Source organism: Eublepharis macularius, chromosome 1, assembly GCF_028583425.1.
Source record: "Eublepharis macularius isolate TG4126 chromosome 1, MPM_Emac_v1.0, whole genome shotgun sequence".
NCBI lineage: Eukaryota > Metazoa > Chordata > Lepidosauria > Squamata > Eublepharidae > Eublepharis > Eublepharis macularius.
In genome coordinates this window covers 83188730-83213706 of record NC_072790.1, presented here as the reverse complement: position 1 = coordinate 83213706, position 24977 = coordinate 83188730, and the positions used below count along the sequence as shown (strand labels likewise).

The 24977-nt window shown below is 38.3% G+C and overlaps 1 protein-coding gene across 1 annotated transcript; it reads right to left on the bottom strand.

Moving 5' to 3' along the window:
* Nucleotides 1-259: 259 nt before the first annotated feature.
* On the bottom strand, nt 260-23641 carry CASP8AP2 (caspase 8 associated protein 2). Its single transcript, XM_054986225.1, has 10 exons — nt 23542-23641; nt 22405-22480; nt 20619-20696; nt 18035-18135; nt 17088-17162; nt 15504-15619; nt 12459-14596; nt 4825-8032; nt 3404-3503; nt 260-1614 (listed from the first exon to the last, which is right to left on the bottom strand). The coding sequence occupies exons 2-10, from the start codon at nt 22451-22453 to the stop codon at nt 1558-1560; spliced, it is 5922 nt and encodes a 1973-aa protein (XP_054842200.1). The 5' UTR covers nt 22454-22480; nt 23542-23641; the 3' UTR covers nt 260-1557.
* Between the last annotated feature and the right edge of the window lie 1336 nt (nt 23642-24977).

Genomic DNA, 24977 nt, shown 5'->3' with positions numbered 1-24977 from the left:
GACTTCACATTGACAAAAAAGTATCTACATAAGGGACTGGAAAAAATCCATGACCAGCACATGGGGCTGCGTGCACAGAATCCCTTGTTACATCAAGACTGCATGTACAGCGACCAAAGAGATGCTCAGGGCTTTCAGCAGACAGCATACTTCAACTGCTGGGTTTAGCACCAGAAAACCAGAATGTAGAACTACACACAATGTTGCACAAATGCAATTGTGCTTCTTACTGAAAAGTAACTTACAAAAATGGTATAAAAACACTTCAAGTCAACTTTTAATTAACATTTAAGTGCATTCATTTTACAAAATTTCAGATTTGTATTTCAGTATGCAGTATTTAGTTTATACAAAATAAAACTTGTGTTATGTAGTCAAAATTTGCAGGTAAACAAACTATATAACAACGTATTTTATACAATATAGGATCCTGTACACATATTTACAACTCTTTACATTTAAAACTATACAATTTACAAAAAAACCCCAAACATTCCAGCATGGCAGAAAGTCACTTTAAGAAATATGCTGAGCTCTTATAAACGTCCACATCCTTTCTGAAGAGCCTCGATGAAATTAGGATTTTTGCTGCTGTTCACAAGGCATTCCATGGAGACAGAGCCAAAATACCCCCATATTCCAGTAGCTGCTTTCGAATTAATACCACCTGTGACAATGAATTTATAGAAGCCCTGATCAAATAAGCATATGAAGCATTTAGAACCACTTCAGAACAGTAATCACACCAAGGAAGTATTTGGAAGGGGAATAAAATCCACCCTCTCCACCAATCCCAGCTCCCAGATCCAATTACTGCTTCTGAAGAGGCCCTGTGCAAGAACTCCAGGCAGCTGGATCAGAAAGACAAAGCTTACACTTTTTATATTTCTGCCTGGAAGAGACTGCAGATTGAGACTAGTTTTGGATAAACTCTCTTCATATTCTCTGGATTATACTCATGAGTACTGGATTGTGAATCTCTTGGTTAAATTACTTAAGGCACATATTCATACTGCACACTGACTGCATAATATGTTAAAATATATTGCAGGTGCATTTTAAAGAGAAGCTGCTTTATGTTAGCATGGAGTAGCAAAGCGAGCCTTTGAAAACCGTTTTTGCATACAGAATGTAAAAGTTTGTTGTCTTTAGCAGCAGAAATTTGGAACGGATGATAAAATACTACCAAAATATACTCTACAAAATGTCCAACATATCCACCATACTGAACAAAGGGGTTTACAGGATATAGTGAAAAACTTCACAGGTTGTGCTCATGTTTTCTGAACAGACCAAGTCTGCTGCTTAACTCTCTTTTATATATTCTTATGACTATTCCTGAAAGGATAGTTAAACATTATAAATTCTCAAGACATTCTAGACATCTTTTAAGGTGATGTGTGGTATAAAATGCTGCATTTAAAATACAACTGTCAAGATAAGCAACAGACTATTCTAACTTGGATCTCTCTCATTCTCTCTCTCACACACACACACACAAACACACAGTGCATAAATGCTCACAGAAGTCCATTATCAGTAACAACAGTGTAGCTGCTAACTGCAATTTGACATATTGAACAGCTTCACTAACTGTTTGAATCTTTCTTCAACCTGTGGAGAGAAAAAGAGAATTAAATGCTTGAAAAACAAAATTTTGTACTAAATACATTTCAGTCTTTTCTGAGGATTAAGGTCCATTTCACACAGTGCGTTCCATGTAAACACATACGTATGGGGCAAACGTCCACGTAAACAGAATGATCACAGCTAGAGCTGGAAAAAACGCTGCTGCTGACGACTGACCACACCTTGTGCAGGGAGAGTGCCCTTAAGTCATAGCTGACTTATGGCGACCCCTAGCAGGATTTTCTTGGCTATTGCCTGCCTCTGCAATCCTGGTCGTTGGAGGTCTCCCATCCAATTACTAGCCAAAGCTGACCCTGCTTAGCTTCTGAGACCTGATGAGATCAGGCTCACCTGGGCTATCTAGGTCAGGGTGACCATACACTTACCTATGCTATAAAACAAGATGTGAGGAGTTCAGAGTCCATTGTCAGTAACAACATTAACTTTCATGAAAAATAAAAGTTTAAATCCCTCTCTTGTCTACCAGTCATCTAAAATTAGATGAGACACCACATGTGTAAGATTTTAGGAAATCTGACACTGTTAGGGACAGAGGGGTATTCTGCTGGGATTCCAAAATTTTCATTAAAAAAAAATTATAACGCCCTTTTCAGAGTTTTGCTTGTTTTGACACCTCTGAGCAAAGAATGAAATGTTTTTATTCTTGGGCATGTCTCCAGCTCATATCTATTCTTAGTAGATGCTCATAGTTTGTTCCACTTGCCATTTGATTTTGATAAATTATTGGCCCATTCCTCATGGCACACTTTAAGCCCACACTACTGAGTATTCATGCTGATCAGCGCTGAATCAGCTTGGGCTCCTAGCATTCTGCACTGTACAACCTCAAGGCGATTTGATGCCTGCTCTCTTATTCCAGATGAGTTGAGAAGCGTCTGCTTCATGCCGCCTCTTCTGGGAGATGGAGCTGATGTGGTTTTTTTTTCAATTGCAAAGCATGCACAGTAATATTGCAATGTTGGAGCCCAGTTTGTTCACCACCACCCTCTTCTCCCTGTACTTGCTGACTGAGCAGTCTCGTGCCCACCAGTTTTTTATTTTCGAACATGAGCCCCAGTTGTAAAGAACAGGAAAAAAAGGAAAGCCAAGAATTGATCAGTGGGGAATATGAATTGCCATCAGGGAACGGGACACATATTGTGCTTAAAGGGGTAGAATTCAGGAATGTCTCACAGGGTTGAGACTCTCCCTAATTATTAAAATAATATAACCACCCACCCAAAGTAAAATAAACAATCTGGGTGAAAAACAGATAATCCAAATAAAAGAGTTCAAAGCCAATGCTAATAATATCACTAGCTCACAAGAGAAATTAAGAATCCATAATTATAAACCCTGAAGGGTAAACTCCACAGTGGTACACTTCAGGAACAGCAGAATTCCACACAGAGTTAACTTGCAAAGGCTCGTTGGAATCTAGCAGCATTACATGACCTTCTAAACCTTGCCAGAGAAGGAGTCATATAATACATCCTTTAGCAGACCATTCCAAAGAGTAGACCCTGAGAAGGCATGGATCTCAAGGAGGAAATGAAAAATAAAAGTTTAAAACCCTCTCCTGTCTACCAATTATTTAATCAGATGAGAGACCAAATTCGTAAGATTTTAGGAAATCTGACACACCTTTGTGAAGAACTTTGCATCCGCCCAGCATAGTATCATACTGTTGTGCTACCGTGGATATATATTGCTCAACCACACACACATGAATGTTGTGAGGCATATTGATACAAATGTTTTCCCAAATACGTACCTGATTTGAGTTCTTATTTAGCCTGGCAGCAACAGAAGAAAATGTTTTTCCTGAAGGTCCCTTTTTCTGACATTCTAATAAAATCTCCCTGTCATCATTTCTATAAAAGAAAAAGAGGGTTAAACTTATGCCTCTGAACACGTTTGAATATTTGAAATGAAAACAGTTATCTATTTACCAATGCTAGCACTTCAAACTATTCTACAGTGACTGTGTTTGCAATTTTAAAACCAGAAGATAACACTATTGAGATAATGAAGGCAAACGAGTGCCCTCTGCAATTCCCCTTAGAAACCAGATAATTCCAGAATTGTGATGTTTCTCCAAAACAGCAACCATCACTCTGTCCTGAAGAAACTGGGTTAAATTGCTCTCTCTGTGTGTGGTGAAATTTGCCAACTTCCATCTGATACCCCACCCCTGAAGTTATTCACAGGGATCTTCCATCCTGCTGGAGCAGTATTTTGGGAAGCATTCTGGGCTGCAAAGAGAAGAAAGACACAGAAGATGCACTCCAGCAGATGGAAATTCCTCTCTCTGTAGAAATTTAAACCAGGATCCAATCAGACAAGATCTCTTTGAGCTCAGTTTCTTTTAATGCAATAAAATAGAAATATGTTTGGTCTTTGGCTTCATTAGCTGTACGAGTTCATTTGCATACACCTCCAAAACAACACTGGCAAAAATACAATATCAACTTATACTTCCCAACTATTCTGCAACGATGCTCAGTAAGTGAAGACAATTAAAAACTCAGGATCTCACATACAACTTGAGGCAATAACAGAAGTTTTAAGTATCACCAAAGTGGCCTGTGTTGCTCCAGCCACAAACCACAGAAAACGATTGAACCACCTAGTACTAGGAAGCTGATATACTTAATAGGGCAAAAGGGCCCATGTAAGATGCCCCAACAGTGGTCCTGTGTATGCACCTAAATGGAATTTTGGATTCCCTAGTGGACAAGGTACATATTGACCTACTGCAACCTCCCAAAATTTACAATAACAAGACTCCATACCATAACTCCCAAAACTTATCACAAGACTCCTCCCTGCAGTACCCAGCTTTGTCAACTCCAAACCTCTGTTTCACTCTTCCAAGCAAAACCATTCACCATCTCCCTATTGCACAGACATACTTTCTGTCCCACTCCAGCCTGATCTTGCTCCTATCCTTCTCTTCCATTTCTGTAATCACCAATCACTCAGAATACTGAAAAATCTGCAATCACAAAACCAGTTTCAGCAGCTAAGTACAGTCTATATATTTGTTCTAGTTCATTCAGATCAAAGCTGGGAGACATTAAGCAGCGCAGAGATGTAAAGTGTTAAATGGCCACACCACAGGGGGCAAGAATACATAAATGAATTTCCACCTCATACAAACTTCTAACACAAGTTCACTTTTGATTTTCTTACCTTGTCCAAGAAATTATGACTTCTCCTTTTTTTTTTATTATATTTTTGGCATTCAGACTTAATGGTGGCACAGATGGCGTTGATGGTAAATGATCTTTGTCCCTAACTGATGAAGCCTTTTTACTGGATGAACTCTTGGCTGCTGACATACTCTCTTTAGATTTTTTGCTACTTTTGTCATTCTTTTTACAAGCCAGTTCACTGCTCTCCTTCCTTTGTCTTTTTATGCTGGATGTTTCTTCGTTCTCCCGTTTTCTTTTTTTGCTCTCTTTGTCAGAGATTGGACTACCAAGGTTTAAAGCAGTTTTTTCTTCAAAATTCTCACCTATGGTAGGCTTGTCAGCCTGCTTTGCTATCAAGTCAGTAACCACACCAACATCACATTTCAACAGATCATCTGCTACATGAAAGCTTCCCGTTCCAGCATTTAAAGTAGATTCTGCTGTAAGATTCCACGAATCAACTTCATTTTCCATGGGAGTCTCATTTGTCAAGTCTATACATACATCAAAGTGGCTCTCAGAAGAAAACTCATCTACAAGTGGAACAACTGCAGAGCTAACTGAAAGTTGTTCTGCTGTAGCACAGGATACCTCTCTTTTTTGGAGCACTTTCAATGAGTGTGTCTGAGGTAGCTTAAAGACATTTGGTAAGTCTTCACTGTGGCAAGTTTTATCTGAGATTTCTGTAATAGATACTGGAGAGCTGGATTTTCCCACTTCTTTAGGTGGATCAGGTAAATCGGAGGTTTCTTTTGGGCCAGCATCACTATGTGATATTTGATGGAGTTCAAGCAAATCAGAGTCTTGACACTGACTTGTACTGCTAGGTTGCTCATGAAGGGGCTCAGGCATGTTACAATCTTGCTCTTGTCTAGTATTACTAAGTAGATCCTCCACAGATTTAAGCATGTTGTCAGGAACACTAGGATTAAAGTCCTGCTGGGATTTAGACAGATCAGGAACCTGATGGTTTTCATGACAAACAGAAGGTTCCTTCATAGGCTCAAAAGAATTAGAAACATACTCTTTTTCAACATTATCATGCATCTTATCATCAAAGTCAGTAACATTCTTCTGTTCTTTAGATACTGCCATTCCTTTCAATGGCAGGCCTCTAGAATTTAAAGTATCTAATTTTTCTTCAGACATACTTTCATTATTCCCCCTCTCAATAAAAGAGGCCGGTGAATTGTTTGCTGAGGATACCTGATCAACAGGTGGTGAGGTAGATGGTAAGGCACGCCTTATCTTAACAATGAAGTGATCGTTTGATTTCTCCATTATTACTGCTTGCATTGGCAGGCTTGGGCAATATTGGAATCCCGGAGCAGCAGGCATGATTGTCCATGATGAAGAGCAGCTTGATTTACTGCTTGAATTATCAGATTCCAAAGCCAAATGGATATCTTGTTCAGAAGCATCCTCCTCTTCAAGATGGGCGTCTTCACTGAAGTGTGCACTCAGAACATCCTCAGGAACTGATCCAAACATGTCAGGCTTCAAAAAACTAAGATGACCATCTGATTTCAAAGGAGACGGAATAGTCAATGACACAGCTAGATCTTCCAGAAGAATAGAAGACACAAGAGATTTTGGTTTTTCCAAAATGCACGGCTCGCTTTTCTTCAAAGCCGGACTAGAAGGAATGTCAAACATACAATTTTCATCTAGAATATCTGGATCAACAGGCATTGGAAGTCTAGCTAAAAAAGTTGAGTCTCTTTCAGGTGAAACTATAGGCCATTTAATGCCATCAAGCACCCTTGACTCTATTCGGGGCTCTTTTGGAAATGATTCTTCTGTTTCATACACAGTATCATTTCCACAGTTCTGTCCACCTAGTAGGTGCTTTTCTGGTGTCCTGAATTCCCACTGATTTTCATCCATGAAGTCAACATTTTTCTCTGAAAAATCAGAGCCTTGTAACAAACTTTTGAACATCTCACCCATTTGAGCATCATTTACCAGGTTAAATGTTAGGCCAGACATTTGCTGTTCTGTGAGAAGTCCACAGCTAATATCAGACTTATGAGAGTTTCCATCCAGTTGTGACCTGTCTTTTTCACATTTCCCAGTTTTCAAAGCCAATTCAGTAACCTGTATAGACTTTTCTTTGACAAGTTCAACCACAGTCTGAGATCCTTTTGCATTATCCGTATAGGAATTTGTACATTTTGTAACCATATTTTTTTTTGTATCCATTTTATTTGCGTCATGGTGACTTCTTTTAGACAGGTGGTTGCCCACCACAGGCTTTGGAAGGGTACATTCTCCAACCTTTTGAGTTCTAAAATTTAAAGATGGTTTCTTTGGTTTTTTTCCCTCCATTTTACGACTTGTGAAGTGTTTAGGGCTCTCTTTAATTCTTTTATTAAGTTTACCTTCATCATTCTCATTGCCAATATTAATTAAATTGCATAATTTCAGGAGAATTTTCTTGATTTTGTCAAATAGGTTATCCAGCTGCTCGTCTACAAGTTTCCACAACTTTTTCTTCATATCTGATCGTTGTTGTTCAAAGAGATGACCTATTGCACTATTTCTTTTAATTTGCTTAAGCTTGGATTCTATAACTTCACAGAGATTCAACTTTAAGGCTTGACCTGATTTAGACATTTTAGAGAAGTTAAGATATTTTACTAAAGATGTAAAATTGGAAATTGCTGAATCTATAATCCTATGGAAATGCTGTATTGGAAACTGTACTTTAAATTTCATGTAGTTTTTCCGTACTTGCTTTCTGATAGCCTTTAGCATCTGCATAAACTCAGGCATAGTAGAAGGCTCAGCAATAATTTTACCAAGACAGTCAATGTTCAAAGGTTTTTTTCTCTTTGTTTCTTTGGAGGGTATCATGTTTCCAGTTCTGGATTTTTCTTTATTGTTTCTTCCAGAAGCCAATTTTTCTTTGTCTTCATTGGAAGATACAGTCTTTGGATTTTGGTTGTGTGGATTACTGACCAAATTGGATCTTTCAGAAGATGCTTTTCCTCTTGATTTTTTACTGTTTTCAGAGTTTCTTTCATTTTTAAGATGATCATCATCGCTTACAATTTCACCTTCTTCTAATTCATCTGAAGACGTGCTCAGTTGTGATTCTATCTCTAAGACCTGGGGTTCTGCGCAAAATGGTTTTTGATTTTCTTTGTTGCGTTCACTGGACATGTTTCTTGCAGGACAGGCAGCTGCATTTTCAGGCATTAAATCTAGGAGAAACAGGACAGTTTAAGTATTTACAGTAGCCAACAGCTGTAAGACTCAAAACAGAATTCAGTGGCAATATGAACTTGATAGTTGATTTGGTTTCAGAACAGCGCGCTCAACTGTTCAGAATTCCTAGCAGCTGTGCGCTACATTTAGTAGAGTGCAGGTAGCCAGGAATTCAGAAACAGCCCTTCTAACTAGGGGGTCTGCACCTGAAAAATATTCGGGTTTACCCAAAGTAGGAAAACAATTCAGGATAAACGATTTGGATGTTTAAATGCTTTGGTATGCTCTGTAAAGATTCAGGAATCTTTACAGAGCACACTGAAGTTCAAAGCAGCACTTTTCTTGCCGTTTTCAATTGGAAAGAAAAGTGTTGCTTTCAAATGATGGTTGCTTTACAGCTGATGGGAGGGGATTCCCATCAGCTGAAAAAAGCCTTTTAAATGCTCAGCATTTGAAGGGCTTTTTTTAGCTGATGAGAGGGGAATCCCCCTCCTCTCCACTGAAAAAAGCAGCCAGCATTTAAAAGGCTTTTTTCAGCTGATGAGAGGGGAATCCCCTCCCATCAGCTGTAAAGCAGCTGGCACTTTACAAATCTCTTCGGGAAGCTTTGCTTTGGGATTCCCGAATTGGCTCAGCAATGCTGGGGCTGATTTGGGAACACTGAATCTTTCCAAATCAGACCCAATTTCGGTTAAAACCCCAAATTGGAAACCCAATGCGCACACCCATACTTCTAACTTCAATCAGATCATTCTGAGACACACAGCAGGCCAGGAAGTTTAAAAATCTTTCAAGATTCTGAAAGAATTTGGGCTGCATTCTCTACCTTAATAAAAACTGTGGGAACATGGACCGCAAACCTTAAACCACATTTGTTTCTGTCTGTAAAAATGAAGGTTCTACAAATAGTTTGGGGGTTGTATATTCTCATAGATCTGCTGAGTGTAACGGGACAACTTGGTTAAATTTGTTGTAAATTATAATTGTGTAATGTGATCTCTTAGCCCCCCATTTTAATCACATTTTGTTGATTTGCTTTACTAAAAAAAAAAAATTCAATGATTTCATTTTTAACTAGATATGCTTAAAATCTATGTGCTAGATAATCTGTAACAGGGAACAGCTGTTAAGAGTATTAGGGAATAAAAAAGCCAAGATGAAATCTCTGCTAAACCAAGAAGTTCCTTGAGTGAAGTATGAAGTTATTTATGTAAGACACCCTGTAGTTTTAGATATGCTCAGACATGCTTAGATGTGTGGCAGGGGAAATCTTAATAACAGCTTTTTCTGCATAGCACACTTAGAGGGATTTCCAGGTATTTGGCCCACAAGGATCCGCTTTCAGGTTCTATAATTCTGCACTTGAGGGAGTCAAAGTGAAGTGATGTTTGTTTTTTATTTCTGCACTTAAAAAAATGCCCCATTTTTGCTACATGCAAAACACCAAAGTAACCGTTACCAACTAACTAATCACTATGAAAGAATGTTAAACACGTCTTGTACAAAAATATGAAATTTACTCACACTGTAGATATGTCACAAAGTTGTTCCAGCCACTACTATTGGAGCAACTGGAGCACTCTATATATTTACACTTCAGTAAGAAAACTCAAGGGGGCAGTAGAACATTCAATAAGAGCCCCTATTGTTTGCAGAAGCATACAAACTTGTCGAAGCTACACAGAGCCTCTATGCAATTTCATCCAATTTCATATACACAAACTCAAAGCACCCTTAGGTTGCCTAAGTAATTTCAAACAGCCATTTTCCAAAATTGTAACTGTGTTTGCAGAAGCATACAAACTTATCGAAGCTACACAGAGCCTCTATACAATTTCATCCAATTTCATATACACAAACTCAAAGCACCCTTGGGTTGCCTAATTCAATTCTGACAGAAAATCAACTAGTAATTTCAAACAGCCATTTTCCAAAATTGTAACTGAACGGGTCAGCCAGCAAGAGGTCCCGTTTCCGGTATCCCCTTCTTCAGAGCAGTTACAAATACAGCACAACAAACAGCATTTCTATCATGGTTCCAAATCGCTCACCGGCGTGTATGATACTGCGTGTATGCTTCTGCTTCTCCAAATCGCTCACCGGCGTGTATGATACTGCGTGTATGCTTCTGCAAACACAGTTACAATTTTGGATGATACACGCCGGTGAGCGATTTGGAACCATGATAGAAATGCTGTTTGTTGTGCTGTATTTGTAACTGCTCTGAAGAAGGGGATACCGGAAACGGGACCTCTTGCTGGCTGACCCGTTCAGTTACAATTTTGGAAAATGGCTGTTTGAAATTACTAGTTGATTTTCTGTCAGAATTGAATTAGGCAACCCAAGGGTGCTTTGAGTTTGTGTATATGAAATTGGATGAAATTGTATAGAGGCTCTGTGTAGCTTCGATAAGTTTGTATGCTTCTGCAAACACAGTTACAATTTTGGAAAATGGCTGTTTGAAATTACTTAGGCAACCTAAGGGTGCTTTGAGTTTGTGTATATGAAATTGGATGAAATTGCATAGAGGCTCTGTGTAGCTTCGACAAGTTTGTATGCTTCTGCAAACAATAGGGGCTCTTATTGAATGTTCTACTGCCCCCTTGAGTTTTCTTACTGAAGTGTAAATATATAGAGTGCTCCAGTTGCTCCAATAGTAGTGGCTGGAACAACTTTGTGACATATCTACAGTGTGAGTAAATTTCATATTTTTGTACAAGACGTGTTTAACATTCTTTCATAGTGATTAGTTAGTTGGTAACGGTTACTTTGGTGTTTTGCAAGTATATACCGTTACTCTCTCTTTTGTATGTTGCCATTTTTGCTACAGGCTTTCTAGGGAAAGATGAATGTCAGCAGTTTCATCAGTGTGATTTTTGGTATTTGTGAGGGGCTTTTGTACATGCATAGCAACATTTGGCCATTAGAGGGGTGTGTGGTTAACCTCTACTTCATCCTGTTTGAGCCCCAAAGTTTAAAAGAAAATTCTGTGTTCTGACTGGCTGGGGTGTTCTGGAGGAAAAGTTCAAAATATTAAGCAGGATTTTTTTTCTTTTTAAAAAAAACCCAACAATGTTGCAAGATTGTTTTTTTAAAAACAATTCTAAAGAGGAAAAACAACTGGAACTGAAAAAGGAATCACAGTGCTGCACATTTATTGCCAAGGTCAAACAACACATAACAATGACAACATTAGGGCCAAGAGTGGTGGGGGAAGAAAGTGGGGAGGGAAAGTTGTAGTTACACAGTGCTGTTCAACCAGCCAGGACATAAGGGGATAAAGGAGAGGGCAAAAGGCATGGCCAAGGCTGACAGCGGAGAAAATATTCTGCCCTTCAGAACGGCTGTCTTTGCAAATGTAACATGGAAAAGGTTGATTCTTTCCCCATATAATACTGGAATGCCCTCGTTATAAGTCCTCTCATGAACTGTGGGTGACTCCTATTTTGCATAAACTACCCCCTATTGTACCAAAAGACAATATAGTCCCTTATTTGCTGATGAACAGAGATCCAAGGATCATGCTAGCTTTGGCCAAGTCTCTCTCCATATTTTCCTTGAAGAAATAAAGACTTTGTATCCACTGCAAATTTGGGGCTTTTCTCAGGTTTGTAGAAATATGTCTTGCCTGTCATGGCCCTGGTCTCTGGTTTTAAGTATCCACAGATGAGAATTAGTTGAGAATTAGTTATATTGATGATCACTATGTGTACTGTAGACATATAAACATTTTCAAGATTTTTTTGTATAAATTAAATAATTTTGGCAATAATTAATATGCTATGATGCATTTAAATGAAAGTTCACTGCTTTCAATGTTATACATTTAACTTTATATCCATAAATGTTGATAATTTTACCTATTGTGACTGTATGAGAGTACCTGTGTTCAAATAATAAACTCCTTTTGTTTACTACATAATTTGTTTTCTGTCTTCAACTTTTATTTTTTTCTACCTGTCAAATGGCAAAAATTAAGATACATGTACTATAGTAGTATAAGATGCAGCAGTTCACAACTGTTTCTCAAATACAGGGCATACTTGCAACTTCTCTAATACAAAACAAATATACTTACACTTTTAAATTCCATAAAATGCCAAATATTGTTTAAAATAGATGTTAAGTTTTATATAGTAACTAAGTTATAGCACTTTATGTTGTTAAATCAGTAAAAGTAGTTTAGATTTGATAGGAAAGTATTGCATATATTTCAATTTCCCTCCAAATTCATTCTCCACTTTTTTCCTGTTGCTTCAAAACTTCTGGCAACTTTACATCTCTATACGTATTGGGAAGATTTCATGTAGCATGTTCTTCCCCATATGTCTGATAAAATGACTGAAAAGGGCTTCTAGTTTCAGTGTTTCCCCTCCATTTAGCAAATTAAAAAATATTAGCAAAGGTAAGGTAATAACATACCTATATTATAACTTTTCACAGGTCCTGTGTAAGTGCTTTCCATCCTGAGTGCTTTAGCCAAGGGTCGTATTGGACTATTAAGTGGACTGATTGCTTTTGGAATACATCTCATATGATTGAGATCAATGCTCAGTACAGAATTATCATCATCAACAGAGACTGGGTTTGCATCTCTTGCTAGAGGCACAGAGTTTACCCCCTTATTACATAACATTTCTAAATGGTTTCCTTGGTCAAGACAGGTCAGCTTCAAGTTACATGACTTCTGGTCAGTTACTGACCCATCTGTACTAAGTATTTTCTTTTCTTCCTCTGTATCCTGAGGCACAAGTTTGGGAAGGTTTTTTTCTTTGCCAGGATGCTCCACAACTATTTCATCTTCACAATTACCAGAGTCTTCTATCTCCATCAGCGAGTCTGAATCTGTTCCACTAATCTCATCTATTACACTATAGGAATCAAAATCCACAGAATTTATAATCTCCAAGTCACTAAAATTATTGCCTGGAAGTTTGTCTTGATTCAAGGGGCTTCCCAAGCTAGGAACCTTAAATGTTTCCTCTGCTTCTCTAGTCTCAATACTGGCTTCATGCAGCTTATCAACCAGTTCACACTGCACTGTTTGTTGCATGTCTGATGTTACCTTAGTTGACTCTGTGTTCAGTGTTTCCGGCAGCCTCTCAGTACCCATATCCATTTTGGTCTCTGAAACTACTTGTTCCAAATTGCCTGGAACAGTACTGTCTGCGACTGGTACTGATGGTGGGTTTTTTTGCTTAGTGGCACTAGAACTAATATGTTCACCTGGAATCCCTCCATCATATTCATTGGTGGGTTGTCCTACTTGTTTGAGTTCGCTTGTTTGTTTTTTTGCAGGAGAAAGGGTCAAATTTAGTTTCTGCATAAAACTCAGCTTTAGGTCTTTGCTTTTTAACTGATCTTCGTCTCTTCTAATTTTTGTGGCCTTTTGTTTTTCCATGCCATCTGCTATCTTGTCAGTTTCTTGTGATGGAAAGGATTTGTTTTGTTCTACTGATTTATAGTCCTTAATTTTATTTACACATTTTGCTATTTTTTGCGACACTTCCTTCGAATCTGTTCTTTCATTTTGAGAATTCTTGCTTTCTCCAAGGGTCACTCTCTTGTTTTTTCTTTTTTCTTCAGTTCGATGTCTCTCAGATTTTGAATGCATGCTTTCAAATTCATGTTTACTGCTCAGTTCCTTAGAATGGCTGTGTTTATGCTTACTGTTAGGAGGTGGTGATGACAGCCGTCTCCTTCCTTGGGACTCATGATTATTCATTCCTTTGTTTTTTCTGTTACCATTGTCTTTTACTTTTTTGTCTTCCACGTAACTTTTACTTAATTTTTGATCACTTATATTTTTTTTAGATGGACTGCTATTGCTATCACTTCTTCTTCTTTGTTGTTCAAGATTCCTTTCAGAAGGCTTAGTTTTCTGTCTGCTACTGCTTTCATCTTTGCTTTGTGTTTTCATGTCCTTCTGCTTTATGTTTTGGGACTTTTCCCTTCTATCATTACTAGAATGTTCCATTTTTGATAGTAATCCATCATTAGGAGTTGGTTGTTTCTCCAAAGCCGAAGGAAATATATCAGTTCCTTGTTCTGAATATGGGCTAGTTTTGAGTTTGGAGTTCTTACTGTCTTTCCAGAGTCCATTTCTGACTGGGTTTTCTGGATTAACTTGCAACTTTGCATCTGTGATGCCACCCATATTTTGGTGTCCTTTGGTTTTATATCTGCAATCATTCTCCTTGCTATGATGGTTTTCATTTCTTATTTCTTTTTTCCCCTTTTCTTTGACAGAAGAATTGCTAACATTTGTCAACCTTGAATGTGTGTCATCATGAAGCAGTTCTGGATGCGATCTAGTTACACAGGGAGCATTTCTTTTTTCTAAATGAAATTTCTGATTTCCTGCATCACAAGATAGATGACTGTGAGAAACATCTTTAGGAAGCGGAGGTTTAGTCCTAGGATCTGTCTTTGGATTGTTCTCTGGAAGCAAATCTTTGCAATTATTTTTTTTCAATCCTTCAAAGTTCCTTGCATTATTAATTGGTGCTGCAAAGTATGTTCTACTGTAGGTATTCTGATGAACTGGAAATGCTAATAACCTGTTTATAAAGACAACATTTTAATGTACTATATTATAAAACTGTACCAGGATTTATTATTTATTTAGAATATTTACATTCTCCATTTCCACTAGATAGCATTCAAGGAAGTTTTAGAAATATTTAGCAGACATGGTTACAACATTGTAAGGGAGAGACATCTGCCCATTCCCCCTTCTGGCTGCAACCCCCCATGCTGTTCCTCCGGGTCCCACAAAACATTTGTAGGGGCTGAAGTGCGAAGGGGAAGGAGTCAAAAGTCTGCTCCTTTCACAGCTCTGTAGGCCCTGTGTGTCCTGGTTTTCCATTTAATTCTAGTCTCATTTTATCAGCAGTAAAACCAATGAACTGCATTTTCATCAATGCTGTTGCTACTACAGGAAAAACAGTTTATTAATGAAATGGACTTTATGGCTAAAACACTAGATGTACCAGCTGAAGAAAGCATGATTAGCCTCATGCAATTTCAAGCAGTCCTGTTTAAAAAACTCTCTAAACTTCAGCAAGTGCTAACTTCTCAGAAAACAGACAATGGAGTTATTTTTAGGAATGTATATGATGCAAACTCCATCACTGCTTTCAAATTCTCTCTCAAAATAACCTATTTCTGTGAAGTCTTGGTACTAGCCTTCTCTACTAAAAAGAAGTTTACACATATGTAACTGGAATAAATGCATATTGTTCTCCATTTATCCCCACCTTCTCCTCCCTTTGCTGTCTTTCTATATAAGCTCCAAGCAGGGACATTGTACTCTGGAATGCACCATGAACATTAAAAGCACTATATGAACAACAACAAGAAGCTATGCTTCCATTCTCACCCCATTTTCAGTTACAATCCTTGAGGAGTTTTTGCAAAAATAAATTATGTTCTGACAAAGAAGCTATTGGCATTTGATGTTGGTACCTTCGCTGGAGATTAGTGATTTCTTCATCTTTGCGATTAATTTCTACTCTTGCTGTTTTGATAAGAGCTGAAATATTCTTTTTCAAGGACTGGTTTTCATTTTGTAGAATAGAATTCTACTTAAAAAAATACATGCAAACAGTTACATACATGCATCTGCAAGCCCGGAGCTGCTACAAATAATTTTAGAAACAATCTTATTTAAGTTAATTATCCACTATGATGCAATTGGCTTGATATTAAGTGTAACATATAAAGTAAATCATAACCATAAGCTTAGAACAGTTCTGAAATCCCCAATAAGCACTCATGGATTTCTAGTTTTAGACTCTTGAAGCAGAGCAAAATGTCGACTAATATAAGCAGAAATAAATAATCACCTGCAGTTTCAGACATGCAACTGTATTAAATCTGTAAGTTTCCCCCACTACCAAGCTTTATATGTTTTTCTACAATATATATGATAACTTGCTTAGTAGAACATCTGTGAAATTGTCAGGCTAGCTACATAAAAAAACAGGCTAGCTACATAAAAAACCTTCTTTCTGGATCAGTGGGTTGAATAAAAGGTGTACACTTTTGAATCCTGTGAAAATCTTCTTCGGGTATAGTTAATAAAAGGTAGTTATGAGATGGAGACAATTCTTAGATATCTATATAGGCTTGCCATCAATGGGATACCATTCAAAGAATTTAACCCAAAACAGCCACAAATAGATGAATTCACATAAGGGATTTTTGCTGTGTTTTCCTTCCCATTACAGGCCCTTGCAGAACCCCACATCCTGAAAAACTGCTTCAAACGATTAGGGTACCCACAGGAACAGCATGAGCTGATACAAGGGAGTTGAAGCCAAAAAGTGAAGGTGGGGTGGGCAGCAGAAATGAGCTTCTGTGAGAGTTAAGGAACAGCCTATAAGAGAAAGGTAAAAGAGAATTCTGGTTTCATTTTCTGGATGCAACTCCCCACACTGAATCCAAATCTTTCTGTCATGCTTTCCTGATCCTAAGAAGCACTTCTCAGGGGTCAGCAGGAAAAATTGTTCCTCAAATGAACTCTGTGTGGATCTGTAGGAACCAGTTATGGTTTCTATACATGCATGTAGGGCTCGTTTGCATACAAATGGAATGGAAGTGGAATGATTTTTCACTTCTTTCCATCCCACTACATTGTTCCCAGCCTCTGGAACAGCTGTTCAAGACATAAGGGGCTGCATCTGGTGGAGAGGGGGGGCTTAAAATTCTGTGTAAATGAGAGGGATTCTTTGCATCCAAATCACAGTGTTGTAATTAGCCCATAGGATACTTTCACAAGACATCATGCAACGAATTAATTTTTGCTATAACCTAACACTAAAAGTACAGAGGAGAGGTTTCCAAGACCTTCTCATGTGCACTGCAGTTTTTTTCTTTGAAGCCTCACCGACCAAAAGCCTACTATAGGTTTTTTTCACTGATAAGAGCTGCCCTAGCCAAGTAAGTTAACTGAGAATAATCAAGTAATGCAGATTGAAAGGCTCTCTGTGTGGCATTTTCAATTTCACAAAGCAGCATGGATGGAATTATCATTTAATACTACAGTACCTGTTCTTGTATTTCCTGAAGCTTCTTCATCAACTCTTGAAGTTGCTGCAAACATTTCTCATGTTTGGCCTGCAACTGTTGAGACAGAAATATTCGTTCATATTTATACACCAACGATGTTAAGACTGTTACAACTCCTTTTGCATTCCACCAAATTTTTTTTAAAAAGTATACATAGACAAAAAGCAAATAACGCCATTCTTTAAATACAATTCAAAAGGAAAGATGTTCTGGCTTGTTCTATCAGCCAGTGGTCCAAGATTCTCTGGGAAGCTGCATCACTCTCTTCTAGTAAGAATATCAGCCAGGATTATTAACTACATCCATTGCACATATTTGTATTCCTTACACCCAAAATATATTCCTAAGATTTTCAACAAGAAATTTTAAGCAACAAAAACAAGTTTCTCTTAAAGGAAGTCTAGAATTTCCAAAGAGATTAAGCAGTGTGACACTATCACCTACTACAGACTGAACAACTATTAGAAAGATTAACTGTAGGCAAAAATTTAAAATACAGAATTAATTATCTTTACTGAAAAATTAAGTTCAGGATTTTATAAAAACGTACTAAGAAGGGAAGTTGCTTTCATTTTATTTCCTTGAAGTAAATTTTAAACAATTGCTTGAAACTGGACTTTCCTGTTTCATACAGTAAAATCCAGTTGCAAATGATTACTATAACAAATAGAGTGCATTATCCAACGATGTGTGAAAGCAGTCATAGTTTACTTAAGTGTTAAAAGTAGTACTGAATCCACGCATCTAATGATGTAAACTAAATTCCACAAAAGCTTATAACGTAAAAATATTAAGTCTTTAAACTGCTACTAAATTCCTGTTTAGTTTTGCTACAAACTAAAGCTAACCCATCAATTAGAATTATAAATGCATTTCCAATATATTGGTAAAATTTTAGCACTGCTTTACTAATCTGTAATACATACATCATTATACGAAGCTTCTTTTGCTGTTTCTTCTGCAATTAGGATCTCATCAAACAGATTTAAACTGCTTCCGTTTGGGGTTGCTTTTGTAACAAGACTGGCTAGAGGGGGAGAGAATTGGATAATATTACTTGGATGATTTCTCACTTCCATTAAAAGACCAGATAGGATCATTTATCCTGTTATTTATTGGAGAAAGACAGCAGCTCATTCCAAGCAAAATTTGACACATCAGGGTTGCAACATAGGCAGAGATTTTGTTAAAGTTTGCAGTCATTATATAAGCTGCAGTGTGCCTACAGTAAAAATAATAGTAAAAGAATAACAGCTGGTGGAGGGGGAGCAGGGCCACACCCTTCCAAAAGTTTGTTCAAGTTCACATTTCCCATAAAATGTCTTCTTATTCTTGACACAGAATTAGATATACTCGGTCTGCAGCTGTAATTAAGAACTCATTTTGAGACTCAGGATTGCTTTAAAAAATGTAGAATGCTATGTGCTAAGATTAATAAAAATACAGCAGTAACTGATAGTCAAATATTTAGAAAATTCCCAATTTTTCCAGAATTTCCATGTCCATTATTTCAATCTATAAAACAGAAATAAGAGACATATGGAGTATAGGAAGATTTACCTGACTTGCCTAAATAACAGGAGGCACAAACTTAAGGTGAATTTTTAGCTGAAGCAAGTATCTTTACAGATTGTCATACTGACTTTCAAGTGAGGAATGAATAAAGATCAGTGTTATCCATCAAATGTCTTACAACAGCCAAAATGCAGATGCTCCATTGATGGCTGCTAATTTGTAGCTATCCAAGTGACAAACATAATTAAGCAAAGGAAAATCAGAACATTCATTCACTGACATCCAAGACTATATGCTTGCCTATAGCAAGACGAGAGATACAACAACCGTGTCATTCTTAGAAACAGGTATTTTAGAACTCTTATATTTTACTTTAAAAAATTATTACATTTTTATTCCAATAAACTTCAAAGGAGCTTAGGGCAGCATATTTTGGTTCTTCCCCATATAATTATTCTCAGATCAATTCTCTGAAGCAGGTTAAACTAAGAGACAGTGATTAACCCGAGGCTACTCACAGTAGGTTTTCATGGGTTGAGTGTGGTCTTCCTGATCCTAGTTAGACACTCTAATTACGGGCTCTCCCAAATTATAATCAGCATTCATTTAACGATCAAAAAAAGAAAGGAGGAATAGTTGTGTAGCTTCTCATATATGCCCATTTCTGACACATTAGTGACATAGAAGTTTTTTTTTTAATTTCACTTCATTTATACCCAACTTTTCTCCTCAATGGGAACCCAAAGCAGCTTGCATTATTCTCCTCTCAATGTTTTTCTTCACAACAACCCTGTGAGGTAAGTTAGGCTGAGAATATATGACTTGCTCAAAGTCACCAAGCAAGCTTCCATGGCAGTGGGGAATCAATCTTGGATCTGCCAGATCATAGTCAGTCACTCAAGCCACTACACCACACTGACTCTCATTGCCTTTACACTAGATTTGTTTGCCCCACAATTTTAAAAGCCTGTAAAGCTCAAGCATCACAGTCCATGACAAACTAAAGGACTAATACCCCTGTAACATTAGACATACTGTGAAATAAATGCTAAGATAATTGGACAGATGCTGGCATTCCTCTCAGATTTTTTAATTACATAAATATTAGACTCAAACTATACAGTGAGTGTTCTGGCACATTTTAATATAAATGCTACATTATAAAAAAAGAAGAGGAAAGCCAGCTTATCCTACATGAAGTCTTCCCCCATAAGCCACATCTCTGATTCAAGTTGTCCAAGAAATACTACTTCTTAAATCTTCCATATTTGTCTCAAAGATATTTTTATGGAGAGTGCAGAACATACTTTAAAATAATGTATTTAATTTAATCTGAGAGAGAATCAGGGTGTGCTTTGGAACATCTGTCTACACAAATTGCGTATTTAAGCAAAATTCCGTATGAGGGCCAATGCACAATTTGGGTTAATTCTTATTCTCCTATGAAATGCCAATAGCTTCCTATGTCACTGTCAAGAACAGTAGGCTGATCCTTGTAAAATATGCCTTTCAGTCTGCCGTTAACAAAGGCCACAGACATACCCTAACCAAGAGAATCTATAGTATTTTGGGCTTCTTATTGTAAGAATCTAAGGAATGAGCGGTCCAGCAGTCAGCAATCAATAAAAGAAACCAACAAATAAACATTACTATTGCAGTAGTGAAGAAGTAATAAAGTCCTCACTTCAAATCAAATATGAATTTACTAGGGACAAGAATAGGTGTAACAGTCTTAAGTATGGTTAAGAGACTAGCAGCACAATGCCACACAAAGTAATTTCAGTCTAAGCCAATTTGAATCAACAGGCTTTGACTGGAATAATTCTCCATAGGATTGCACTGTGGGAGTACTATGTATGACTAAAGGAATTTAGTTGCATTATGGCTCCATCCTATTAGTTAACAGTCAACATACGCAGGACTTTTCATGACAGAAAAAAATTCCTCAGAAATAGCAAAAACACAAGAAGCTTAAGCTTTTCATCATAAACATACCAGAAACAATTGGACCATTGTCTAACCCATCATAAATATCCACTGAACTCTCATCATTATCTTCTCTACAAGGGGAAACTGTAATAAAGAAAGGAAAAAAGAACATGTAAACTGTCAAGATCTACATATGACAGCAAGAGAAGTTTCCAGCATGCACAAGAAACACATCCCGTTAAATGAAATTTTAACAATGATAAAGAGACAGCCTTTAATTAGTCCATAATGAGAAACCAAGGCTGGCTACAGACATCATGCTTAATCACAGTTAAGTAAAAAGGTGTATGAACCTGCTGCCTCACCATCTCTCCCCACAATGGAGATTTGTGCTAAGAAACTGGCTCTAGTTACATGCAGCATTTGAGGGAAAGCCTACAAGTTAACTGTGAGCGGGACCACAACTGACGCCTGACACAGGCTGGACACTAGTTAGCTTCCCTCAAGTTTTGATGGGAAATGTAGGCATCCTGGTCTTGCAGCTTGACTCTCTGACTGCTGTCCAATGGACTTTTCAACTGTCACTTGTCCAACATTCCGCCAAGCTGCCTACATTTCCCATCAAAACTTGAGGGAAGCTGGCAAGTGTCCAACCTGTGTCAGGCGTCACTTGTGGTCCCGCTCTGTATAACTAACAGCAACATTCTAAACAGGTCTACTCAAAATCTTACTTACATCTAATGGGGCTTACTCCCAACAAAATGCTCTTAGAATTGCACTGTAACTGTGATTGACCAACATATCTGCATCCATACATCGCAGGTAACCCAAGTTATTCCATTGAGAAACCTTAAAATAACTTTTCAAATCCCAAGGAACCTCTACTTATGAAAGCATTTACAGGCCAGAAAAAGTTGACCTTATCACAAGAGGCCTCCACAGAATCAACACGAACACAAGAAGGACCCAAATCCTCTCTGGATTGCCAATCAGTAGAATATGAATCGTATACATAAATTTTTAAAAATAATTTTTATAATTTATAAATTGCAAAGTGAATAATATGCGACACATTATATAATACACATTCAATATCAGATGTTCCAGGTAATAAATAAGGTAGCAATAAATATACAATATCACCTGAATAAATATACTCTATATGATACTCTTAAAGATATACAGATGCCTTTGTGGACAGCTTAGTGCATTGCTAATGTTGTTCCTGTGGTCAATAAGTTAGTCCGGTAGTATCCTGTTCCGTGATTAAAGGCAAATAAATCAATAACAAACAAGAGTTCATGAATTCCTCTCAACTTCTCAAATATGACATCTGTATATCTTTAAGAATGCTGGAAGAAAAGCACTTTTATGAACTTTTTGGTCCCAAAGTATTGTATTTGGTGGTATTTCAAATTATTTATTCCACAATTTCATGCAGAGCCCCTAAATCTTGGTTGGGAACCCTGGTAGTGAAACACTGCTCTAAGCTACATGACAAGACAGTCAGTAATCCTATCTTATTCTTGCCTGAAGTATTACTACACTGAAGGCTGCAAACCAATTGATTCCATAGAGAAAGGGCAGCATTAGGCCACCACAGAATATCAAAATGCATGGTGGGGGACTATCAGTGCAATCATAAGCAGTTACTCCAGTCTAAGAACATTGATTTCAACTGGGTTAGAATCGAGTAAGTCTGCTTAAGATTGCACTTCAAGTGTGTAGATTCTTCAGAAAACATAATAGTTCTCTCTCGAAGATTTTTAATGACAATTCTACAGCATGAAGGTTTTTTATATATACATCAAAACCACAAAATGACCAGTTAGGGGAGAAAAAAAACTCTTACCACCATGCAGAATGCTAGAAAATGTCATTGCATCATCATCTGTTGCCATTATATTGCCTTTCTAGGTATTCCCCATCTATAAGTAGGAGAGAAAATGAAGGTTGTTGGCTTAAAATTTAACATATAAATTATGAATACCAAAAGCATTAGATTTCAGGGAAAGCTAGATTGCTTTTAACACACAAGTTTTCCAAGACGGGTGGGTATAAAATATTAAGGGGGAGCTTAACCTTATAAATAATCATTTATTAAGGCAAACACTATGATTTGTGTAAAACACACGGTTATCTTTCCATTCCCTAAACAGCAAACTTTCATTACCTGGATAGCTACAGACCTCACAAACCTAGCTTTGTCTGAAAGTTACTGATGAGACAGATACATAGAGAAGACCATGGTAGACAATTTGAGCTAACATGGCAGAAGCTGAGAGTACAAGTAAAGGAAAAGGGAAGGAAGAATGACAGCAGGGTGCTACAGAAGGTAGCAATAGGAGACACTATATACAGTACTTAAATTATCAAAGAAGCAGGGCTTTTTGACCCTGCACTAATCGTAGATGGTGAGGAACCCTTTCTGGTTACTCAAGGCAGGGTTCCATCATCATCTGGGTCCAGTACAACCTTCTCACCCACCCCCAACAATTCCATCCCCTATACATGAGCCCTGACAGAATTTCTCTCTTAGTTCTGACATAATACAGATGGGCTTGCAGCCAGGCCCCGGCCCCTCATCACCTGTCCAGCATATCCGTATTTTCTTTCTTTCTTTCCGTCCGTCCCCCCCCCCCCCCCAAAATTGGGTCCTAACCCAACAACAGGCTCTCTACATATGCTTCCGTATGATGAAGCCTGGTGGGAGACTGAAGAGAGATTTCAGGACAAACTGCTACCGGTTTGTCATGTTTTCAGACATGGGGGGAGAGGGTGACTTGTGGAGCGATAAGACTGGAAAGAGGGAGGCATGTGAAGGGGAAAGGCATGTGGGGGGGGCAGGCTATGAGATGAGCGAAGGGGGGGGACCTGCCTGAGCAGCGGTTGGGGGCGGCGGCAGATGAAGAGATAGAGACCGAAAAAGAGCCCGTATCCCCACCCCCCGAAACCGCCACCGCCACCGCCCCGCTCCCCTTCTACAAACCGGAGTGACATGACGCATCCAGCCACCCCCTCTCCGTTCTGGCCACTGTCGCTCATCGGACGCGGCTGGAGCACCCCAGCACCGTGTCGATGTCTCCCTTCCACCCGCCTGTCGCTCGCCGATCCCACAGGCCAAACCGAAGGGGCGGGACAAGGGGAAACCAAGCCAATCCGCTCAGACGCCTTAGCACGTATTTTGCCGCGGCGCAGCCGGATCTCACCGCCTCCAAAACACCAGTTGGCGCCAAAAGGAAGCGTCAAGACCAGCCCCTTGGAGCGAAATTGAATGTTCTCTAGGATGTGGGCGGTCGTGGGATGCTGGGCGTTAGCTTGAAACCAGACTCTTTTGAAAAGAAGGCTGCCCCTTAGAGTCTCGCTGCATCCTTTTTTAAAGAAAAAAATTGTTAAACATTTTTTAAAAGTAATGGTAAACAGGAGCCCAGTAATACATTAAAGATTAATATAACGTAGTCCAGCATACTGTTTCGTGAATCTGAGTTCACTTCAATAACTAGTGGTTATGCTGCTGTACAGCTTGTAAGGATTTTAAGTAAATGGGTGCATGTATCTTTAAATGCTTGGTTTGAGCTAGGTGAAGAGTGGGGGTGAAAGGGATGAGTGAGTGAGATGACTGGTTGATGGCAGAGTGTGGGCGGAGTGAAGGCAGTTTAGACTGACTGCAGAGAACAAAGTGGGAGTCAGAAGAAAGCAGGCTAGCTGTGTGCTGCCTGAGTATATTGAAATATTTATGAGAGAAATATAACCTGTGTGGAACCTGAACTGAGCATGTTTGTGAAAGGACACTCAGTCAGGGAAAAAGAGGCCAGCTGTGTGCTGCCTGAGGAGTTTTAAGCATTTCCGTGAGAGAAATATTGAGTTAGAGAAAGAGGCTGTGTGTGAAGCCTTAGATCTGTATGAATGAGTTTAAATGAAGTAACTTTAAGAACCAAGAACTACGTTTATGAAACTGATACGCTTCGTGACTAAATAAAAGTTTGTTTTGTTATATCCCAGAGTAGCTGTCATTGCTATATCCCATTCCTATCCTCAGGGGCCACATAGAACCACGAAGGAGCCTGACGCTTAGGAATGTTACTAAAGGGAAAACTTAAATAAAATATATTGGAATATAATATTCCTGGTGGCAGCAAACTACCCAGAGGGTGTTAAGGGAAAGATTAAAAGAAATATCTACCCTAAAGAAAGTAAAGGTCGTAACACCTTGTTAGTTTTTAAAGTGCTATTGAATTCCTGTTTAGTTTTGCTGCTTTATAACCCTGTTGTCCGTAATGGCAGTTGAAAGTGTAAGATGGGCCTTCCTGTGGTGGCATGGAAAGGATTTACAGAACAATCCATTTTCCTAGGATTAAACCCCACTGAATAGGCCTGAGTAGGACTGTTCTCTGTCCAATTTTATTTCAGCACGAGTGGTTACGT